Source organism: Perca fluviatilis, chromosome 6 (genome assembly GCF_010015445.1).
Source record: "Perca fluviatilis chromosome 6, GENO_Pfluv_1.0, whole genome shotgun sequence".
Classification (NCBI taxonomy): domain Eukaryota; kingdom Metazoa; phylum Chordata; class Actinopteri; order Perciformes; family Percidae; genus Perca; species Perca fluviatilis.
In genome coordinates this window covers 17394659-17414812 of record NC_053117.1, presented here as the reverse complement: position 1 = coordinate 17414812, position 20154 = coordinate 17394659, and the positions used below count along the sequence as shown (strand labels likewise).

Genomic DNA, 20154 nt, shown 5'->3' with positions numbered 1-20154 from the left:
CACTGATTCACACCAATAACAATGTTCACATATTGGTAATGTACAGCAAAATCTTTCAGTGTGACTTACATTGAAGTACAGTAACACGAGTAAACGTTTCCAAGATATCCTATTGTGATTTGCCAAACCAGAATAAAATGTGCTATACTCAGTTGAAATTACAATAAATTAAATTGATGAACATTTTTTTGCTACATGATTGATGAGAGACACTGAAACTTGCAAGTCTACATTGAAACCCAGAGCATAAAAGTAGCTCTTTTCAGCTCTGATTCTAGCACTCAAGAGCTTTGGGAAAACTAGTCAAGAGTGGGAACCACTAGAGTAATCCAGGCCTATTTTTAAGCCATGTAGAATGGGGCTGTAAGGTTTGACACTGCTGCAATACCTCAGGTACTTGTTTACTTCCATTTATTTAACCAGTCAAGCATCGCTGTTCATTTACTGAATGATGCAGACAACAGCAGAATCCATAGTGAAAACTGCTTAAATAGAATATCTTGACGCATCTTCATCCCCTGTAACCTTAACGTGTCTAACTATTTTTAGCTCCCTGAAACCATTTGAACATGCAGAGAGCTGCTGTCATGTCAAGTGAATATACCCACAAGCTCTTTCACATTTTATTACTATATCATTTCTCCTCCAGGATGATAATAAAGATTAGACCCCCTGAAATAAAGAGGCTGTCCATATTTAAATTACCATGGTTCATCATCATTGTAGGCTTGAGATAATGACATTGATTAATATATTATTAATATTGACATTTGCTCTCTTTTGAAAAAAGAAGAAATTAATTAACAATTATCATTTATCATACTGTATCAAAGGGATTGATTAAAAAAAAGACTGCATTCAATATTTGAATTATGCATACATGGACATGGTTTAAATAACTGCTCATACTCATTCAACATTTTCTTTAAATAATAATAAAGAAATCTTAAAATAGGTGGCCAAAATTGATTGTGGTTCAAAATTATGAATGACATCTATCCTGAGCTTTGTAATTGATAAAACTTAGATCTCCAAGACAACAGAGAGACATTAGACACAGAGTTTATGCATCGGACAGCTGAGACAAATAAATCTAAATAAATACAAAAAAGAACAAGCACAAACAATAATTCCAAATATCTTAGAAAAAGTGTAGCGATAATCAAATATTAGAGCATTGAGACAATTCAACTAGAGACGGTCTACAAGTCTCAGTGTCAGTACTGCAGTGCCACATTTAACTGTAGTGCGTGGTTATGTCTCACATATCAGTTACCTTCAGTAAGCTTTTGCAGTGTGTTGTAATGTTTCAGAACTACTTAAAAATGCACATAAAAATAGGTCCCTAAATCAAAGCCATTGCTCTCAGGGCTGGAGGTTTTAAATGATTTGTCATAATATACATTTATAATTCACGCACCATGCAATTTCTTAGTCTTTTACATATAATACAAGATCATTAATAGTGTTTTGATTGATGTAGTAGTAATGCCAGTGCCCATTAGGGTAAAATCATGGCTTGGGGAAGTGTTGTAGTCAAAGTAAAAATATATTTGATAATGTGATAACGTGTGATCTCTACATGGTCTTTTAGACAGTTTAGTAGTTATGGTATGAAGTTGGTTAATTATGTCCAATGAAGCATGGCAGACAGATTTCACATCTTTGTTAAAAAGTGACACTGTACAATAGCTTCCATGGCAACAAGTTAAAACCACAGAGAGAACCCCTCTCCAACTCCACTACCAACCCCACCCCTCCCATATATATATTACAGAAATACATTCCAAACAAGATGGTAAATCTTGAGAAGAATAAAAAGACAAAGATCACACTTTGAAGAAGGAACTAAAAGACAAAACTGGATTAAGGGTAGGTTTTAAATCATTGTACAAAAAGAACAAACAGCAACCCACCACAACCAAACAAGTATTATTGAAAAATCCATTGGAAATTGATTTCTTTTTACAGGTTGCACAGTTTATTTTTGAAATACTGGGTGAGATACTCCAGTATGCCAAGGGATGGGGGACGATGGCAAGAAAGATGGACGAAAGGACTTTACTCTTCCTCTGTGCAGCCGAGTACTTCTGCACGCAAAGTGATCCTGCCGTACCATGACCAGGGAAGGATCCGGATGAGCCGAGCGTAGATGGGTGGATCTATCACGTTCTTTCGGTGTGTGTCGTTGTCAAAGTTCCCTTGGAATACCTATAAAGACAGCAGCATGGAGGTATTATTATTTTTGCAACCAGGAACTATAGTCAAGTTTTGGTCTGCTTGACACCAAATAAGAAAACAATCTGAATTTGAATGGTGCTGCATTACTTGAGGGATTTAAAGACTTGAAACATGGAAATCAAATGCTTTAGAAGTCAACATGTTGTGGAAAAATATCTTCAGTAAAAAAAGAACACAGAAACCAAATCTAATGCCCTTTTTTTACTGACAGGCAGGTGCAGAACATTCCAGACAATTACCTTCAAAGCCACATGCCTGAACAGGTACTGAATGAAACACAGCCAATCAAGAGCTTCAATCCAAACACTTACCAGTAACAGTGCATTCTCAGAATTCACACTATTCTTGGTTCTTTTCTTTTATGCACCACACGTGTGCACACCAGCAGTTTCCCCCTGTGGAAAACTGTGCGTTGTTAGAGCGGCACAGCTGGAAGTCCCACCTCCACAATTAGTGCCAAACATCTACTGTTGTTTATCCTGCTTACTGAGTTGTGTTATTAACACGCACCTTATGCTTCTTGGTCTTGTTTTTCTTCAGTTTTGTTGTACATTGTTTTGAATGTTTCACCTTGGCATTAAATAAAAGGCTTTGGTGGTTGCCAGAAATGTTGCTATGAAGGGAAAGCCGTGTTTCTCTAGTATTGGCTCTGTAAAACTCATAACATATTGTGCTACAGACTAATATGCATCCTGGATCAACACACCTACACTTTCATTATGTAGGCACTGGCATATCCTTCACTGAAGTTGAAAATCCAGTTGAATCTAATTTAAGATAAACATTTAAGTCGTTAAGAAAGAGATTTCAGTGTCTGACCCACATTTATACCAATTAAATGACATTTAAGAGCCTTGAGATACGTTTTGAAAGAACAGTTCAAGGGATAACTAGCTACCAGATACAAACAAGCTACTTGTCATAGTGTATTGGGACGTGTGCTACATTATATTGTTGATTGCTAGACGCTTTGTGTTGGTGTGTGCTTAATAGACAGTCGAATTAAGTATAATAGGAGGAAAATGTATCTACAGGGACTGCTTCATTGAAGGATATGATCATTTTAATTAAACAGACATTATTATGCCTGTGTAATTGGGATGTAATGGGACTCACTGTTGTGTTGGATGGAATATCAGTGGGCCAAATCTAAGCAGGTGCTGGAGACAGAGGTTGACCTTTTCAGTGTAAAGCTTCAAATAATTCTCTTTCAAACAATCACAGGAGCTGGTTTGGGTCTAGACAGTCAAAACATGGTCTTGAATTTTTCATAAAAAAAAGTGCTATAAACAATGGCCATGCACTAAAATCAAAATTGCCATATAAGATACTAAAAAGAGATTTGAGTGGAGTTCCACATGATACATTACCAACTGTAAGAAACCATTAAATAAACAATCACAAATAGGATAATAGAAATAGACAAGAGGAAATGCTCAGCCAAATGAAATGAATGGCTCGTTCACACCTATGGACTTCTGCAGGTGTTAAAAAGGTTAAAAAAGAAATTTAAATTGGGCATGTCATTTTAAAAGTTACATGCACCAGTGCATGCATACAGAAAAAGGAATTCCGAGCCCCGCTAACTAGCACGGTTCACTGAATGACAAATGTAACACAATCAAATGTGAAATGTGTGACTGTGAACTTGAAGTTGTGACTTTTTGTTTCTGTTGTATGAAAACGTAACTTTTCAATTAACTTTCCTAATGTTTTTTAACCAGCTTAAGTCTAATGTTGGTGCCCCTGAAAACCTAAAACATTACAACTTGAAATTCCATTTCATGTTGAACCTCTAAAACCTTTATTTATTTATTTATTTTTTTAAATGATTCTCACAGCACACAGGCTGAACTATAAAATATCTAAATAAGGTACAGTATTGCTCAGATTCTATAGAAGCTGTAGCATGAAACATATGGTTTACAGATACTGTAAAAGATTCTCTCATGGACCATTTAGTTATCCAGTAGCAGCTGGACATATAAGATATAAGATAAGATATTGTTCCTGATCAAGATGTGATGATGTGACAAGATATCAAACCACTGCCTCCTCTGCATCGCAGATGTTTCCATTAATACGACTGCTTTCCTGTAATTCTTTATTCTGTTGTTTTCGGTGCTTTGTGAGTTACTCTTACTGCAGACAAAATCTGAAATCATGCGACAGGTGTACTCTTTCATTACTGTCCTTTTTTCATGAGTGCAGGGCACCTTTTCAAACTACATTCTTTTTCCTAATTTTCCTCCATTGTTCAACCAAGAGCTAGGAGGACATTTTTTTTTCATTTTCTTCTGTCATCTCAGTCGATGTTAAGACTATGGTATGAGCCAGTCTCTGGTTTCTCCCGCTGAGTACCAGACTACTCAAAACATGCTATTGTTTACTCACTGTTAAAAAGCCTAACCTTACCCCATCTCTAAATTACAATTTATGTCTCAAAGTGTTGACACTGAAATCTGCAGTATGTATTAGAGCAGTATGGCTTCTCGTTTCATGGTTGAGCAGCAGCAGCAGCAGACGCAGTGTGTGCTGGCCCACATCTGTTTCAGTATGAATTTCCCAATTGCATAATTCTTACATATAATAATACTGTATTGTATAAACCTTGAGTAAAAGCCCATCAGTTTTGATACCAAGCACAGCATTTTAACAGTTTCTAAACCATTCTGTGTTGACGTGTTCTTTTCACTTTTTATTGTATTTCAGAACAGCAACATTTGACTTCAGGAAGCGAGGAATGTGTCACTTTCAGCAGCGTTGCCACGCCTGTAATGTGACAACAGGGGCATATGATAGCACAATATAAAAGGCAGGACAGGAAGGCCATGAAAGCAGCAGCTGATTGAAATATGACAAGAATCTCTTCTACACTGTCTGGGGACCTGCACAGTGTCAGAGGCAGTGTTTCCAAAATAAACTGTCTGGAACAGGATATGTGAAGAATCACAACAACATGACAAATACTGTAACGCTAGGAAGAAAAAACAGAAAAGGAATGAGCAAGGTGACGGATGTATCCTCAACAGCAACATATTGGTAAACCAACTTCAAGTGTATAATAATTCAGGGGCGGAAAGAAAGTGGGAACAAAATAATGCCATAATGTCATTTAGATTCCCTACAGTGGACATAGACAATTACACATATTTAAAGTAGAGATATTCTACTTTAAAGAATGGATGTAAGGCGCAGGGGAGGAGGGTCTGGCTAGTCCACACAGCCTTCCGGGATGGGAGAAAAACGCGCTCTGGTTTATTGGCATTTCTTTAAACCAATCACAATAGTCTTGGGTGACGGTGCCTCTGAAAAATAGCCTCGGGAAGGAACTTGTTTTGGTGGAACATGTGTACGTTCAAATGTTGTTTTAGTTTGGCAACAGAAAACTGAGATTGGACAGATAGTCTAGCTAACTGTCTGGATTTACCCTGCAGCGATCTGATATAGATATATATATATATATATATATATATATATATATATATATATATATATATATATATACATACATATACATATATATATACATATACATATATATATATATAGGCTGGATGTATATATATATATATATATATATATATATATATATATATATATATATATATATATATATATATATATATATATATATATATATATATATATTTAATTAAAATTCATTGTCTAAATTACCAACATGTAGTCAAAACAGCTTCTGAATGCTTTCTGGACTAGGTTTTTTTTGTGTTTGTACTGAAAATGTGCTAAACTAATGTATTAGCACATAATCAATATAATTATTGAATTATCTATAGTTAGAGTTAGAAAACTACAACACTCGTGTTTTTGTTTTGTCCTGTGAAACTTTAGTGACCACATCCACATGCGTACTGGTTGAGTTAGTTCAAGAACAGAGACAGAACCTACAGAATGACTCATTTAAATGGTGACCTAACTGTACCAGAATCAAATTACTGTACATGAACTACTACATTAATTTACATGAATGATGCAGCTGTTGTTGCTGAAGCACAACCTGCTGTGCCTGACCTGTGACCAACCTGCCTGACAGTAGGAGAATTATTGGTAGTATAGTAGACAGGGCTGGTTGAGAGTAAGTCTCACTTCATCGCCCCAAAGTATTAGTGCAAGGTAATATTGTAATTATTCTATCCAGAGACACAAGCGTATAGGCCACATTTCTCGGTGTGTGTCTTCAGACTGACCCAAGGGCCACAACTCTGCTCCCAACTATTGATTTCCCAGGCTGGTAGAGTCACAGTACGCATTACTAAGGCAGGCCTTGTGTGCCCCCCATACTTCATTATTTAAACCTGCTGCACAGGTCAAGGGAGCAGGACGCTCAGATCTTGTTGCTCTCTGCCCTCATGTCACCTTAACCGGCCTGGGTGATACCAGGGAAACTCAGCCACATCTTCATTGAAAGGTCAAGAACGGCATGAAGCCTGGAAGAGGCAGTTACTTAACCGGAACTGAAATGCACAACTACTTCTTTTAAGAGGACGCACTATGTGATCTAGTTATGTGTTTTTCTAATCCTGAGGTGTATAAAACCTTGCAGCCAATATTTTCCATGACTGTAGGAAAAGAGAAAATCTGACTATTAGTGGTTAATCTTCAGACGAGTGTATCCACAGCTATCTACCATTCAGTTACCCTCTGACCTGGGGGGAATTGAAGGCTCTAATGGCTAATTAACCCTGTGTCAACTGAGTGAAACACTATTAAACATAAATCAATTACTTTTGTGCTTGATTGCCCCACATGACTGTAAATATTGACACCCAGAAAGAGCAGTGTTGCAGGAGGCAGAGTAGTGACCCAGGTGTGGAAAGTAGTACATGTGGGAATGCAGCCAAGCCGATATGTATAATTATGGAATGTATCCTGGTTTAATTATGTATAAACAATGGACTCTGTTGTAACGTGTCTTAGATACAAGTGCAATACACATGTATTTGGGATTTGGCTGTACAGAAAAGGCAAACAAGGCAATCAATGGATTTTGTAGAGGGGTACTGTTGTGTGTGTGAGTGTGTGTGCCAATGTGCCCTGCTTTGACAACATCTGTATTCTGACAGAGCCTCCTCTCTCAATCTAGATCTAACTGCCTGCAGCCTCTGCCACACAGGAGCTGGAGGGGGGAGCTGAGAAGAATACTTACAAGCCTCTACCACTGTGCCCGAACCAGACACCCACACACACACACACACACACACACAGTGTATCCCTGCCAAGTCGAGCATTGTGGTGTGGCAGGAGGAGCCTCAGGAGCCCAACAGCCAAATGTGTCCTCTAGCATTAATGGCTGCTTCAGCTGACTGAAGGGGGAAAACACCTTGAAGAATCATACATCTGAACAGCCCCCTGGCTGCGTCTAGGGACAAACTGATTGACATTCTCAGAAGCCTTGCTAAACACGACTGCCCTCTAATACAAAGTGCACACACTCCGATTGACTGCCTATCCATGGTTTTGCTCTGACTTACAGTATACAGCAATAACAACACAGGCTATAGATGGTTACAGGAATGGCTTGTATCTAACTTAAAGGTATTTTTACATCCATGTGTAGCTTGACGAAAGTGCTGCTCCCCCTAGAGTTATTTCTGAAAATGAGATTAAAAATAACAGATAATATACATAAAATGTTCCTGCTGTCACCAGTACGTTTCTCTCCTTTCCTTTGCTATCTGAGATGATGCTTGCCAGGCTTTCGGAAGTCATCCAGTGCTCAGTTGAGATTGATTGAGTGAAAATCATGCTGAGCATGCAGTGGCCCGATCCAAAGATCATCGTGGGTGTTGAAATTATAAACTCTTCAAGCAGGAAATGTGAACTGCAGAGATGGATGGAAAAATATTTCTGTTTATTGGCTGCTGCACTGGCTCTGCAACAAGGATGAGTTCATTGCAGTAATTGACATCTGGCTATTGAGGGGTGTTATTTGGTTTAACAAGGTGCGTTTTGTCATATTTCAGGTTTACGTCTACCACACTGAGCCAAACTAAATAAAAAACCTTTCTTTAGGAAAATATAATTTTGAAATGGCAGTTAAAGCTATCACACAAACTCTAGAATCAGTTTTTATGAGAAAGCCCAACATCATAGCGGTTGCTTTTATGTTTACTGACTGCAGGGCATGGACTGCAGTTGAACTGTGAAATCAAGTATGACGGCAAATTAAAGACGAAAAGGATTTCAAGCCATTAGAAAACTATCAACAAATGCTTTCATATTGGATTATTCTTTTTTAATGTGTGAAATAAATTTGCATGAATAAATGAATGTGTGCCAATACTTAGTAAAGATTGAATCTAGTGCTATCAAAATCAATCTATCTTCAATGAATGAATCAAATACTATGCAAAATAAGGGTCTCAGGGCACTCATATTTGAATTATGTGTGCAAACCTTTACACTTACAAAATATGCACAAAATAGAGATTACAATTTTCTAGGCCGATTCTGATTTCCGATTTTTCATTGAGTTTGACCTGCCGATACCGATTTTAGCTGATTCCGATTTCATTTTTTCTAACCACTTTACAGCACACACAAATATTTATTTTCTATCTTTTCTTTAATAGAACATTTTACATTTAGCATAGAACATTTTTTTAACAGGTAAATCGATCACTATAAAATAGAACTATATAAATAACTCCTGGTGTGGGAAATTCACACACATCTAAAGTGCAATGTTATGGAAGAACCATTTCCTTCTTTTCACATCAAATATCCAACCAAAAAAAAGTGATATATTTAGCAAACTAAACTTCTGTATGAAAACAGGGAAAACAGGTAATGCATTTGTACAAAAGACCCTCTATAAGCAGTGGTTGTTAGAGTGCACGTCGGAGAATAGCGCGGACACACGCTTCACACAGCAAGCGGGCACGTGCGCCACCCAGCGGAAAAGAGAGAGAAAGAAAAAAGAGACTACCGCTGTTCCGGAACATAACTAGCCAGTTGAGATCGCGTGTGTGCGTCCTTGAGAACTGTAAGTCATATAACTTATGTTATCAGTTCATTGTTAGCTGGTGATTTCATTGTTTGTGTTCTTCACCTGCTAGCTAGGTTGCACGTGGCTGTTGATTCGATATAATGGCGATTGTTGAACGCCCTTGCTCTCGTTTGTATTTTATGTGCATTATTTACATGCTACAGTACAGTTACACTGTATTAAGATAATGTAATTAATAGTGGGTTTATTGTTATTATTTGCTAGCCTATATATAATTCCTATGCATTGTGTATGGTAGCCTTTACAATGTTATTTATTTACAGCATTTGACTGGCATAAAATCAAGGGAGTAAGCGAGTGTCCACAAAGCGTACCTCCTATGGAGCCATTTTGATGCTAACAAGCCATCACCTGCCGTTAGCATTCCATTGACTGCCATTCATTCTGGCGCCACTTTGACAGCGAATAACTTTACATCTGAAGGGTTTAAAGACTCTATTTTTCCATTGTTTATTTCTAAAGAAACACGACAATGTATAAAAGGCTCCATTACATTGTATCTCACGTTATAGCTCTGTAGCAGAAGTTTTTGTAAAAATAGGCTAATGATTGTGTCATAACCACGCGACTTACTGTTGCATCGTAGAGGAATTACCATACAGTAAAGGAGAGGCTCGCAGGCAGTTTCGATTTACATTAGCTGTTTAAGTTTAATTACTGATGTTAACTAGCATTTTAGTTAGCAATAATTAGCCTGTGCCTATGTTATCTCCTTACATATACCTACGATCTCCGTCTCTGCAAGATTCGGAATGATTGAGATTCTCTTGGCACAGCTACCAGAAGACTTCCAACTTCCAGACACGTTGCTCACGTCACATCTACGTCGTCAAGCTCAGTTGGAGGCTACGCAGTAAAGCTCAGCCATCACCAGAAAAGTCCTTCTAATAGACTTCACTCGTCTCTGTGGAAATGTACGGCGTCATATTGTCCATTTCTTTTACTGTCTATGTATAAAATCAGCATATGTCAGACTGACCGGCCGGTCGCCGGTCATGGCCGATCACGTGAAAATCGGCCAATTCCAGTCACCAGCAGGTCAGTCGGTGCATCTCTAGCACAAAAACATTTTTTTGTTCAAATGGAATACATTCTAAAAGTTGGGTTTATTTCATGCATTTTTTTATGATCTTAAACACTTTGAAATTATGTTCAGAGATTTAAAGGTCCCATGACATGGTGCTCTTTGGATGCTTTTATATAGACCTTAGTGGTACCCTAATACTATATCTGAAGTCTCTTTCCCGAAATTCAGCCTTGGTGCAGAATTACAGCCACTAGAGCCAGTCCCACAATGAGCTTTCCTTAGGATGTGCCATTTCTGTGCCTGTAGCTATTGAGGAGGAGAGAGGGAGGGGCAAGGTGGAGGGTGGGGGTGTGGCCTTGACCAACTGCCACTTTGCTCATTTGAAAGCCATGATCCCTCTCTCTCATAGGTTGGCCAAATTCTCTGGGCGGGCAAAGCAGAGAAAGGGGAGGTAACCTTGCTCCTTATGACCTCATAAGGAGCAAGATTCCAGATCGGCCCATCTGAGCTTTCATTTTCTCAAAGACAGAGCAGGATACCTAGGGCTCGGTTTACACCTATCACCATATCAAGCCAATTGGGGACCATAGGCAGGCTGGGGGAACGCATATTAATGTTAAAAAACCTCAAAGTGAAATTTTCATGCCATGGGACCTTTAAATTACCCTGCAGATTAGAACAGAACAGATTATACTGTATATTTATCATGATCTCAGTGTATAAAACTGTGAATGATTTCAAGCAACTCTATAGTATTTGCGTTGTGCAATGAGCATGGATGGATTCTATTGGATCTCAGTTTCTTAACCATGGTCAACACTATTGGCCACCAAACCATCAATAAGCAGAAGAACTTGGGTTTATTGTTCAATAACAGGGCAAAAGACAAAAGTAAACACTACCTCTCTTGCCACCAATGCCTGAAAGACAAGGGGCTTCAGCTTTCGTAACACTGTGCCTGCAGCTCTCCTGATAGAGAGGCTGCTGCAGCCCTGTTCTGTCACTGTTGTCGTGGGCGATTGGAATGGACATGTACTCTGTTGAAGGGCCGTAAACAAGATTTTCAACATAGCACTCGCCAGGCCAGGTTGACAGCAGTCTTATCTGATCCCAAACCAGCAAGAGGCAGTAGGACAGACTAGGCAAGCTCAGTTTGGGACACAGATAAGAAGAAGTTAAAAGGAAGTGGAAAGGAAAAACAGACAGGTCCTGGAATTGACATTTTCACGCTTAATACTAAAAAAACGTTCTGACATTTGCAGCTTTGTGTTTTTGTTTCTGCTTCAAGTTTCTGTCCTTCCTGTGCATTCTTCTGTTAATGCTCTCTACCCAGAATGCCCCTTGCCTTTCTGATGTGATATATAATTCAAAACTGTACTCAGTTCCCAAAGATGCACATTCAGTATCTTTCAGAATGTTTGCTATGTGTACTGTACATGACAATAAAGATGTGCTTAATCTGTTTAACAGTACTGTCAGTTTATATGATGATGATAGACATGGCTTAATACTGTGTGATTTGTGTTTGATTGTGGTTATTATGGGCTGTGAAAGCTTCTTACCTTGTCCTTCCCCTGTTTCTCATCTTGATATACATTCCACCGCTCCCCATCATTACTGTACGCCAGTTTGTATGAGCCAACAAACTGGACATGGCCAAAGTCTTTAGCTCCCTGGGTGATGATACCTGTCACCTTGGTAGGCACAAGCAAGTCCACCTGAGAAAGGAAAGAAACAGAGAGAAAGATAGTAGAATGATACATGTCTTGAGAAACTTAGCCAGTGAAAAAGTTTTAGAGATGTTCAATTTTCACAATCTAGTCAGCATCTTTTTTTTCCTTCTTTTGATGTCATCAGAGGATTAACTGTATAAAGACATTGGGTGCAAAAAGTCAGTTTCAATTATTCACAGAATATTGAACAACAAGGCTAAATCCACAACCTCGCCTCAGCAAAACAGAAATCACACACCGCAGCAGCTTCTGAGACCCAGACTGCTCCATTTGGGTTAATTTTTAATAGGTTCTCAATTGTTGCAAACCATTTACAACGCAGGGATGCTAGGCAGTAAACATGCATGCTGTTACTTATATTGACATCTCAGTATTTAATTATGCTTCATTATTTAGAAATGTACACAACATTGCTGGGTTGAGATACAAAACATAGTTACTCTTAACCCCAAAATGCACCAAAAAAAAAAAAAATCAGTATGTGGCTCACTCTGCTTCAGAGACAATACTCTGCAATTCTGTCAAAAACAGGTCAGGTAAGATTTTTCCACCATGTTAATTATGTCAAATGAATAATGTATTTGAACAATCTGTCTACAAACAGTACATCCCAGTGAAAAATACAGCTCATATTGTAATGGAACATAAAGGGTAGTATTATAAAACAAGTCACTCCCACTGAGCTTCCATAAGCGTAAAGCAGCGGGTGTTCTGCAATGTTACGAGTTGATTCCACATAATGGAAAAAGTGAAGAAACATTTTGACATGCCAAATATTTAGTGTTGTTTTGCATACAACAACCAAAACGTTGATACTTCTAAATATCAAAACATTGAGAGTGTGACATTTAAATAAAAACTTTCCATGGGATTACTTTCTTTTAAAGAGCATGCTATTTTATAGGAATGTAAAAAATGTCTTTGGCATTTTCAACCCTTATATGCCCTTAATAGCTTAAATGTCACTTATCACATGCACCTATGCAGCACCAATTCACAGTCAATGCAGGGTGAAAATCACGGTGCCACTTAGCATTTTGCTGTCACATGAGAAGATAGTGACTACATATATCACACGAATTGGCCTGGTCATAGGCCAACATATACTGTGTCACACGGCTCCGACAAAACAAAATAGGGCCGTGCCTTTGTAGATTAAACAAAAAAGCAAACAAACTGAATGCATGAGTTATGGCTTAGTTTCATTCTACTTCCCCATCTCAACACATTGCAGAACACCATTGTGCATCTCCGCACATCGCACCGCACGTTTATTGCCTGCAATATGTTACAAACCCTGAGCAGTGATGGAAATGAGCTCACTCAGAGTTTACATCTCTCATGAGGTTTCAACACTGCTCCAGAGCTTCCCTTTCCTCCCAGCTATTTTAAGATTGAGGACTGCACCCTGGGTATTAGAGGGGTCTTCTTAAATGCAGACACCTGCTGTTTACATAAGCAGGCATAGACCTGGGTCCTGACATACAGTACATGTAGACAAAGCCATACCTTAGCGAGTACAAAGCAAACTCTTGGCTTTTTTTAAAGGCATCCAAGAGGATAACTCCCAGTTCTCCATGTGTGATATATTAAGCTTAATGAAAGTAGGACAAAAGGCATTGCAGTTTGCATGCATAGATAATTTTATACTTAACAATGCTGTTGTTACAGGTATGCTATTATGCAGATGCTGCACAGTACTGTACTAGGGCTGAACGATTAATCGCATTTGCAATATCGCGATATGTTAAAACGCAATTTCCTAATCGCAAAGGCTGCGATTTGGTCACGTGACTCGCGAGAGCAAAGCAGTCTGCACTCCGCAGAGAAAGCATCAACTTGGCACGCTAACGCTACGCTTTGACCTGTTGTACAATGGCCTCAGGCTCGACAGAAACTTATGTCCCAAAAAGGAACAGTAAGTCAGTTATGTGGGACTATTTTGTTTTTTAAAAAAAGAAGAAGATGATGCGCAGCTTCAGGTATTGTGCAAAACCTGTCTTGCTAACATTGCTACCTCAAGGGGTAACACTACGAACCTGCATCAGCACAAAGCCATCTACGACAGTTGAATGGCTAAAATGCTGAACACCAGTTTATCAAGTAAGCAAAACACCACCCGACAGGTATCACTCACCGAAATGTTTGAAAGCGTAATGTTAACTCCATATGAACGTACTTTAAAACGGAACGAGGAAATTACTCAAGTTATATAAAATGACTTTAGCAGTAACGGAGTTTATCGCCAAAGACATGATGCCCCTTAATATGGTCACCAAGTCTGGGTTCACACTGTGACTTGCACTCGCTCGTCATCTAAACCAGCAAAAGTGGATATGCTGGTTTTCCTAGCAAAAAAACTTGTGAGCTACTGAGAATCATACAGTAATAATGATGATAATAATAATAATAATAATAATAATAATAACAAAAACTTTTTTATATGGTTTCCATGATCCATGAAAATGAAAGCTCAGATGGGCCAATCTGGAATCTTGCTCCTTATGAGGTCATAAGGAACAAGGTTACCTCCCCTTTCTCTGCTTTGCCCACCCAGAGAATTTGGCCCACCCATGAGAGAGAGACATGTGTGGCAGTTGGTCAAGGCCACACCCCCACCCTCCACCCCTTTTTTTTTGTCTAGTAAAGTTCAAAAACAGTGTTTAAAAAGTGCAATCCACATGTTTACGTATGTTTATTACATTTTATTATTACAGTAAATAATAATAAAAAAAACACATATTTGTTTTTATATTTCTGCAATCTGCACTTTAGTTTGTGTGATCTGACTTTCATATGAATGTTTACACAAGGCTTGGTCAGTGCTCAATATACTACTGTGATTGAAGTAGTTAAATAAAAGATGTTATTCATATAAATTCATGAATCACCTAATTTCATCATCACATACAGGCCTGGTCTCCAGTAAAGAACAGTTTGTTTAATCTATCTAATATTGTGTTGTTCATACTATACAATGATTTATTGCTTGTCTTTGTTGAATAATACAGAAGACAAAGAACTTAAAAAATAATCGCATCTTAAATCGCAATCGCAAGATTGGTGAAAAAAATCGCAATTAGATTATTTTCCAAAATCGTCCGGCACTAATACTCTACCCATGCATGCTTCACTTGTTGTGAAAGTTTCTCCTATGGAAGCAGCCTCTGCGCTGGTTTTTGTGTAAAGTCATGTTTATTTCTGTTTCTGAATGTGGCTATTTTCCTGTGATGTATATTAATACCTTTAAACAACAGCTCTGTAATGTCACAGCAATCTGCTGTATAAAGGGGGCCAGAAAGAAACAGTGGCAAGGGCTGCTTGGTTGATTTAGAGGGGCATTACACCTTGCATTGTAAGGCTTTGATTATGTTCCAGTTGCAGAATGTTGAGGTAATCTCGTTCTACCCAAGCAGTCAAGTCTGCCACAGAAACAAAGCCAGGCTTGAAGGGGAACCTGTAATTGCTGTCACAGGTAGCGGTCGAAAAATACAACCGCCCCTAGCGACGCCGGCTCTCAACACTTTGATGGCCCAAACTGAATTAGGGAGCGAGATAAGCTTGTTAAAGCAAGGCCTCTCCTACAGCCTTCTGTTCTTTCTTCCATCACACTCTCAACCCCATTCCTCTCCTCCATGAGCTGTTAACGCAGACAAACTAGGAGTGTGTAAATTCTTTATAGCAAACTCTGAATGCTCATGGCATAGATGTTTCAAGGAAATTAAACATGATAATCAATTTTGGGATTTTGCTTGCTGTGTCTGAGATTAAAAACGTTTTAATCTAAGCCTCCAGTTTTCCCAACAATACAGTTTCACAGCGAAAAGGGAGCAGTGGTCAATTACTTATTTGTACTTGTATTTGATGGCAGCATGAGAAGGGGGAACACTTGTGCACTTCTACCAGACAAATACTCATCCCCCTTGCTCATTAAGAGTTGGCATGTAAATCACGTGTCCCTATTTGAAGTGGCTTTGCCATTGCAGGATAAAGAGATTAATGCAGTGAGAGGCAGCTTCATAAGGAGCCAAACGAGGCCCAGCATCCTTTTTTTTAATGAATTCAGCACTTGCATACATAGCATCCTGCTGATATTCTCCCTCCAGCTGTGCTAATTTAACTGTATGTGTTGAAGACTCATTTAATCTTCAAAGCCTGTGGGACATATAAATGTGTGTGTGATGCATACTTCTTGTATATTCTCCCTGGTAATAGTGCAGAATTCAGAATTGCATGCACATAACTCAGAGAGCAATGAGGGGGACAGTGCTTTGGCCCATCAAGCCCACAACAGGGCAGCTATCATTAAAGCTTAAAGCTGGGGAGAGAGCTTGAAAAACACTCTTCTCTCCAGAGGAAATCTTGAAAAACCTATAGCAGGTCATTTTCCTTATCATGTGCTGAAACACAACATGCTAAAAACCTTTGCAATGCAAACCTCATTTGATATTGCTTAACATGTCATATCATGTTGAAATCAACATTTTTAATAGAAAGTCTGCATCAAAAACTGGTGGTGTTGAGTTTAAAATAAGTGGGCATTTAGGTGATATGTTGGGTCTTATGAAAAATGCTATTGAGTTGCATTATAGGAAATGTAAGATCCAGCATTTCTGGAGCTTGACTGTTTTATTATTATCCATCTCTTGTGAGTCCCTTTAACTTTATGGAAGTGCAATAATGCATTCGGAGAATAGGCTCGTGTTTTTTGCCTGCTCGTCCTCAGGGCTATGAGCAAGGATGTTCTCAATGGTTCAATCGGAACAGTTCTAGCTCCTGATGACCAAGATGGAAAACTCATAATATAGGACACAGAGCACGATATATCATACTACAGACAAGAATGTGCATAATAGAGCAGACCCATTTGATGCAGTCCCTCCTCTATTTCTGAAAGCTTCATTACCAGCCACGTATATATTGTTTTCACCTTGCGAGTCTGTGGGTGTGTGTGGGTGTGTGTGCATGAGTGTGTCATTATGGCAAAATGTGGTCCTGGAGATACCTACTGTAGTAGGGACTACCACGCATGCAGTTTTGAGTACTTTGCCAGATGTTTATAGTTCTGTCTGTCTGTCTGCGGACAGATTTTGTCAGCGTGACAGCATCACAACAGTGCAGGATGCAGTCCCAAAAACGTACAGGTGTGTAGTTGAGATCAAAATGAAGGCTGAGTACCAAGATGGGTGTGGTCCGAGCATGGGCGCCTGAAGTAGGGGGTTAGGAAGTAGGGGATGGGCCATTGACATGGATGGAAAGGTGGGAGCCATCACAGCCCCTCAGTGTGTTTTGGCCATAGGAGAAGTGACCTGACTGAATTTAAATACCAATTCCATGAACTTTTACACAATATGTCAGATCTGCATGCTATGTGAACATAGTATCACACGCCACAACCCAAAGAGGACTATTCTGTGCTGCTGCGACAACCCTACTATCTTCAGAAAAGTCTGTTAACCCGAAAAGCAAAGCTAAAATGACAAAAAAAACGAGGGATGAGGCTGAAGGTAGACAATTTCCAGACAGATGGCTGACTGAGTAGAGCACTTCACTACTGAGTGCAAAAAAAGCCTGGTTGTGTCATGACACCTTTCTGAGTTTAAAAATGCTCCATTCCACAAAGAGGTGAGCTGGCTGAGCCACTTCTATGAGATGAAGCAGGAGGCTGCGTCTCGCTGAGCTTGAAAAGTTGTTATGTGACATGTATGGCTTTTTCTGTGTGAAAGCACATTGTCCCAGTACCAGGAAAGTGAAAATGAACAGATCTGAAATAGGGGGCTGCATACTTACTACCTACTCAGCAATAACATCAGCCCAAACAAATTAGACTGAAACTCGTATTCATTAATTTCGTTTGTTTTGTTTATTACTGTAGAAAACAAACAGCCTGTAGCCCTTCATAGACTTAGCCTGTTGGACAAAAAAGCCCTAATTACTTATTAAAACATAAAATCTAGAGTGCTGATTATAAATAGCTGCAAGTGAAAATGAATAAAAAGAGAAAAAAAATGCCTTATGAGCCAACAGCTTGCTGATGGCCAAATTTAAATATTTTGAGAAGGTACACTTTTCTACCTTCAGGCAGCCTGTACCATGAGGGAGCACTGAGCATTGTGGGTGCCCCAGGTTACAAGTTGGAATATGGAATGAGTACATGTAGATGCTCTGTTTGGATATATATATATATATATATATATATATATATATATATATATATATATATATATATATATATATATATATATATATATAGCTTCATTTCAGGATAGTGTGATAGTTTGACTAAATATCACTGTCACTTCCTGTAGTAACAATGAAATAAATGTTAAGTCCTCTTTTAAATGTCAGTATGGCTCTTATGGGACACACACACATATGCTGCAGATGCACAACATAGAGACACACAGACAGTAAATCTCCTTTCTGATACCTTTTGTGACCGGTGTTTCCACATGGGGTGGTGGGATGTCAGAAGGTATAAATGCCTTCACAGAGAGAAAGGAAGGTTTCCAGACAGTCTGACTCAGTTGCTTGGAGCATTGAGGATAGTAAAGGCCATGTCATAGAGAGAAGGTCCCCTCATGGCTGCATCATATTGTCTCAGGCCGGTTTGACCACATTCAAACATGAACTTAAAACATTTCCCCCTTTTTTAGAAATTTGACTTGTATACAATGACTTTAAAAGTGCTAAATTTGGAATGTGAATCAAATGCACTCTTCTGAAAGAAACATCTCCATGAGGAATGAGCTCTCCTGACACGAGGATGAATGTCTTTGCAGAGCAATATGACTTGTTTTGGCAGTACTATTAGAGAGTCAGCTGGCTGGCTGGTCAAGGCACATCTCACAGCCAAAAAGCTTGGGATATAAATACGGGAAAAGCCCCATGCATTGACTTACAGTGAATTGCAATATGGTGACAAGCACACTAATTTGTAAGCCAAACAGTTTTACATGGCAAGGACATCGCTATGCATTGAACATCCTCCCCCTTTCTCTTCACTCTAGTCTTCATGCCAGCACACATGCATGAGGCAATATGGCATGTAACTGAACCTAAAATCTTTGTTATTCTGTCTAAAAAATATTGACAATTTTTTCATCTTCACAGTATGTCTAATACGCGTAAACACATAATGAATGGCACCTGCATGTTGATAACCCCAGGCAATCTGCAAAGACCAGAATTAATGACTTTCTCAAACACAGGATGCTCACACTGCAGTCACAGTCACTACTTTTGCTATGACGTCATGCACACGTGGGCAATGACAACCTCACGAGGTTCAAGGCGGCTGCAGTTTTTAGAGCCAGGCTGCTCAACCCAGGGCATGATGGGAAATGACTGACCTTAGCGGATCTAACAGTTGATTGGTTCAGAATTGACTCAACACGATGACGTTTCATATAAACGTTTCATTTTTTTGATATTTGTCTGATTTGAAGGCTTAACAGAACACATTGTGTGGCTGACGGTGACGTTTAGTCGTCAGAGAGACTACATCTGTTCAGATTACAGACTGTCTACAGTCTTTTGTTTATTAACATCAGCGACAGATCACATGTAGAGCATTTTACAGCGACTCTGTCATAATAAAAACAACCGGAGACAGCGTACAAGTTCCTGTTCAGACTGAAGGCTGCTGGAAACAGATGCATACTGTCCGACACGACCGCTGCTTTTTGTCACCGCCCCCAGCTGCTGCCGCCTGCTCCCATCTACTTTATAGGCGAGGCGCAGCTCATCTCGAAAGAGCCTAATGTCGGCCGTGTGGGAGTATTACACCATGTCGGAGAAAGATCAGCGACATAAACCGCCACCAGCAAGACTCAGTCCTTGATAAATACAGCATTTGAGAAAGGGAGAAATTTCCCCATGGACAGTGCGAAAGCTGAAGAGATTACTAACAAGGAGATGGAGTTAATGGCATTAGAGATGACCAGCCGTTTCGAGGCCTACATACAGCCCAGTCGTCGTCATTTTGCTGACGTCTGTCTCCCCGAAATCTACGTCGTGGCCACACACATTAATGAACTACTGGCTTGTGTGAGAATGCTTAGCCTCACAGCACAGTGGATTGAAAAAGATTTTTACTTAATAAAAGCAGTGTTATACAC

At 39.2% G+C, this 20154-nt stretch overlaps 1 protein-coding gene across 2 annotated transcripts in view; it reads right to left on the bottom strand.

Moving 5' to 3' along the window:
• Window positions 1-217: 217 nt before the first annotated feature.
• LOC120560947 (EGF-like repeat and discoidin I-like domain-containing protein 3) overlaps window positions 218-20154 on the bottom strand; it is a 128948-nt gene continuing 109011 nt past the window's right edge. For both annotated transcript variants that reach the window (XM_039803855.1, XM_039803856.1), the window contains exons 9-10: window positions 11864-12019; window positions 218-2211 (exon numbers count right to left, since the gene is read on the bottom strand). In XM_039803855.1, coding sequence (XP_039659789.1) covers window positions 2062-2211; window positions 11864-12019 — 306 coding nt within the window. In that variant the 3' untranslated portion in view covers window positions 218-2061. The remainder of the gene's footprint in view (window positions 2212-11863; window positions 12020-20154) is intronic.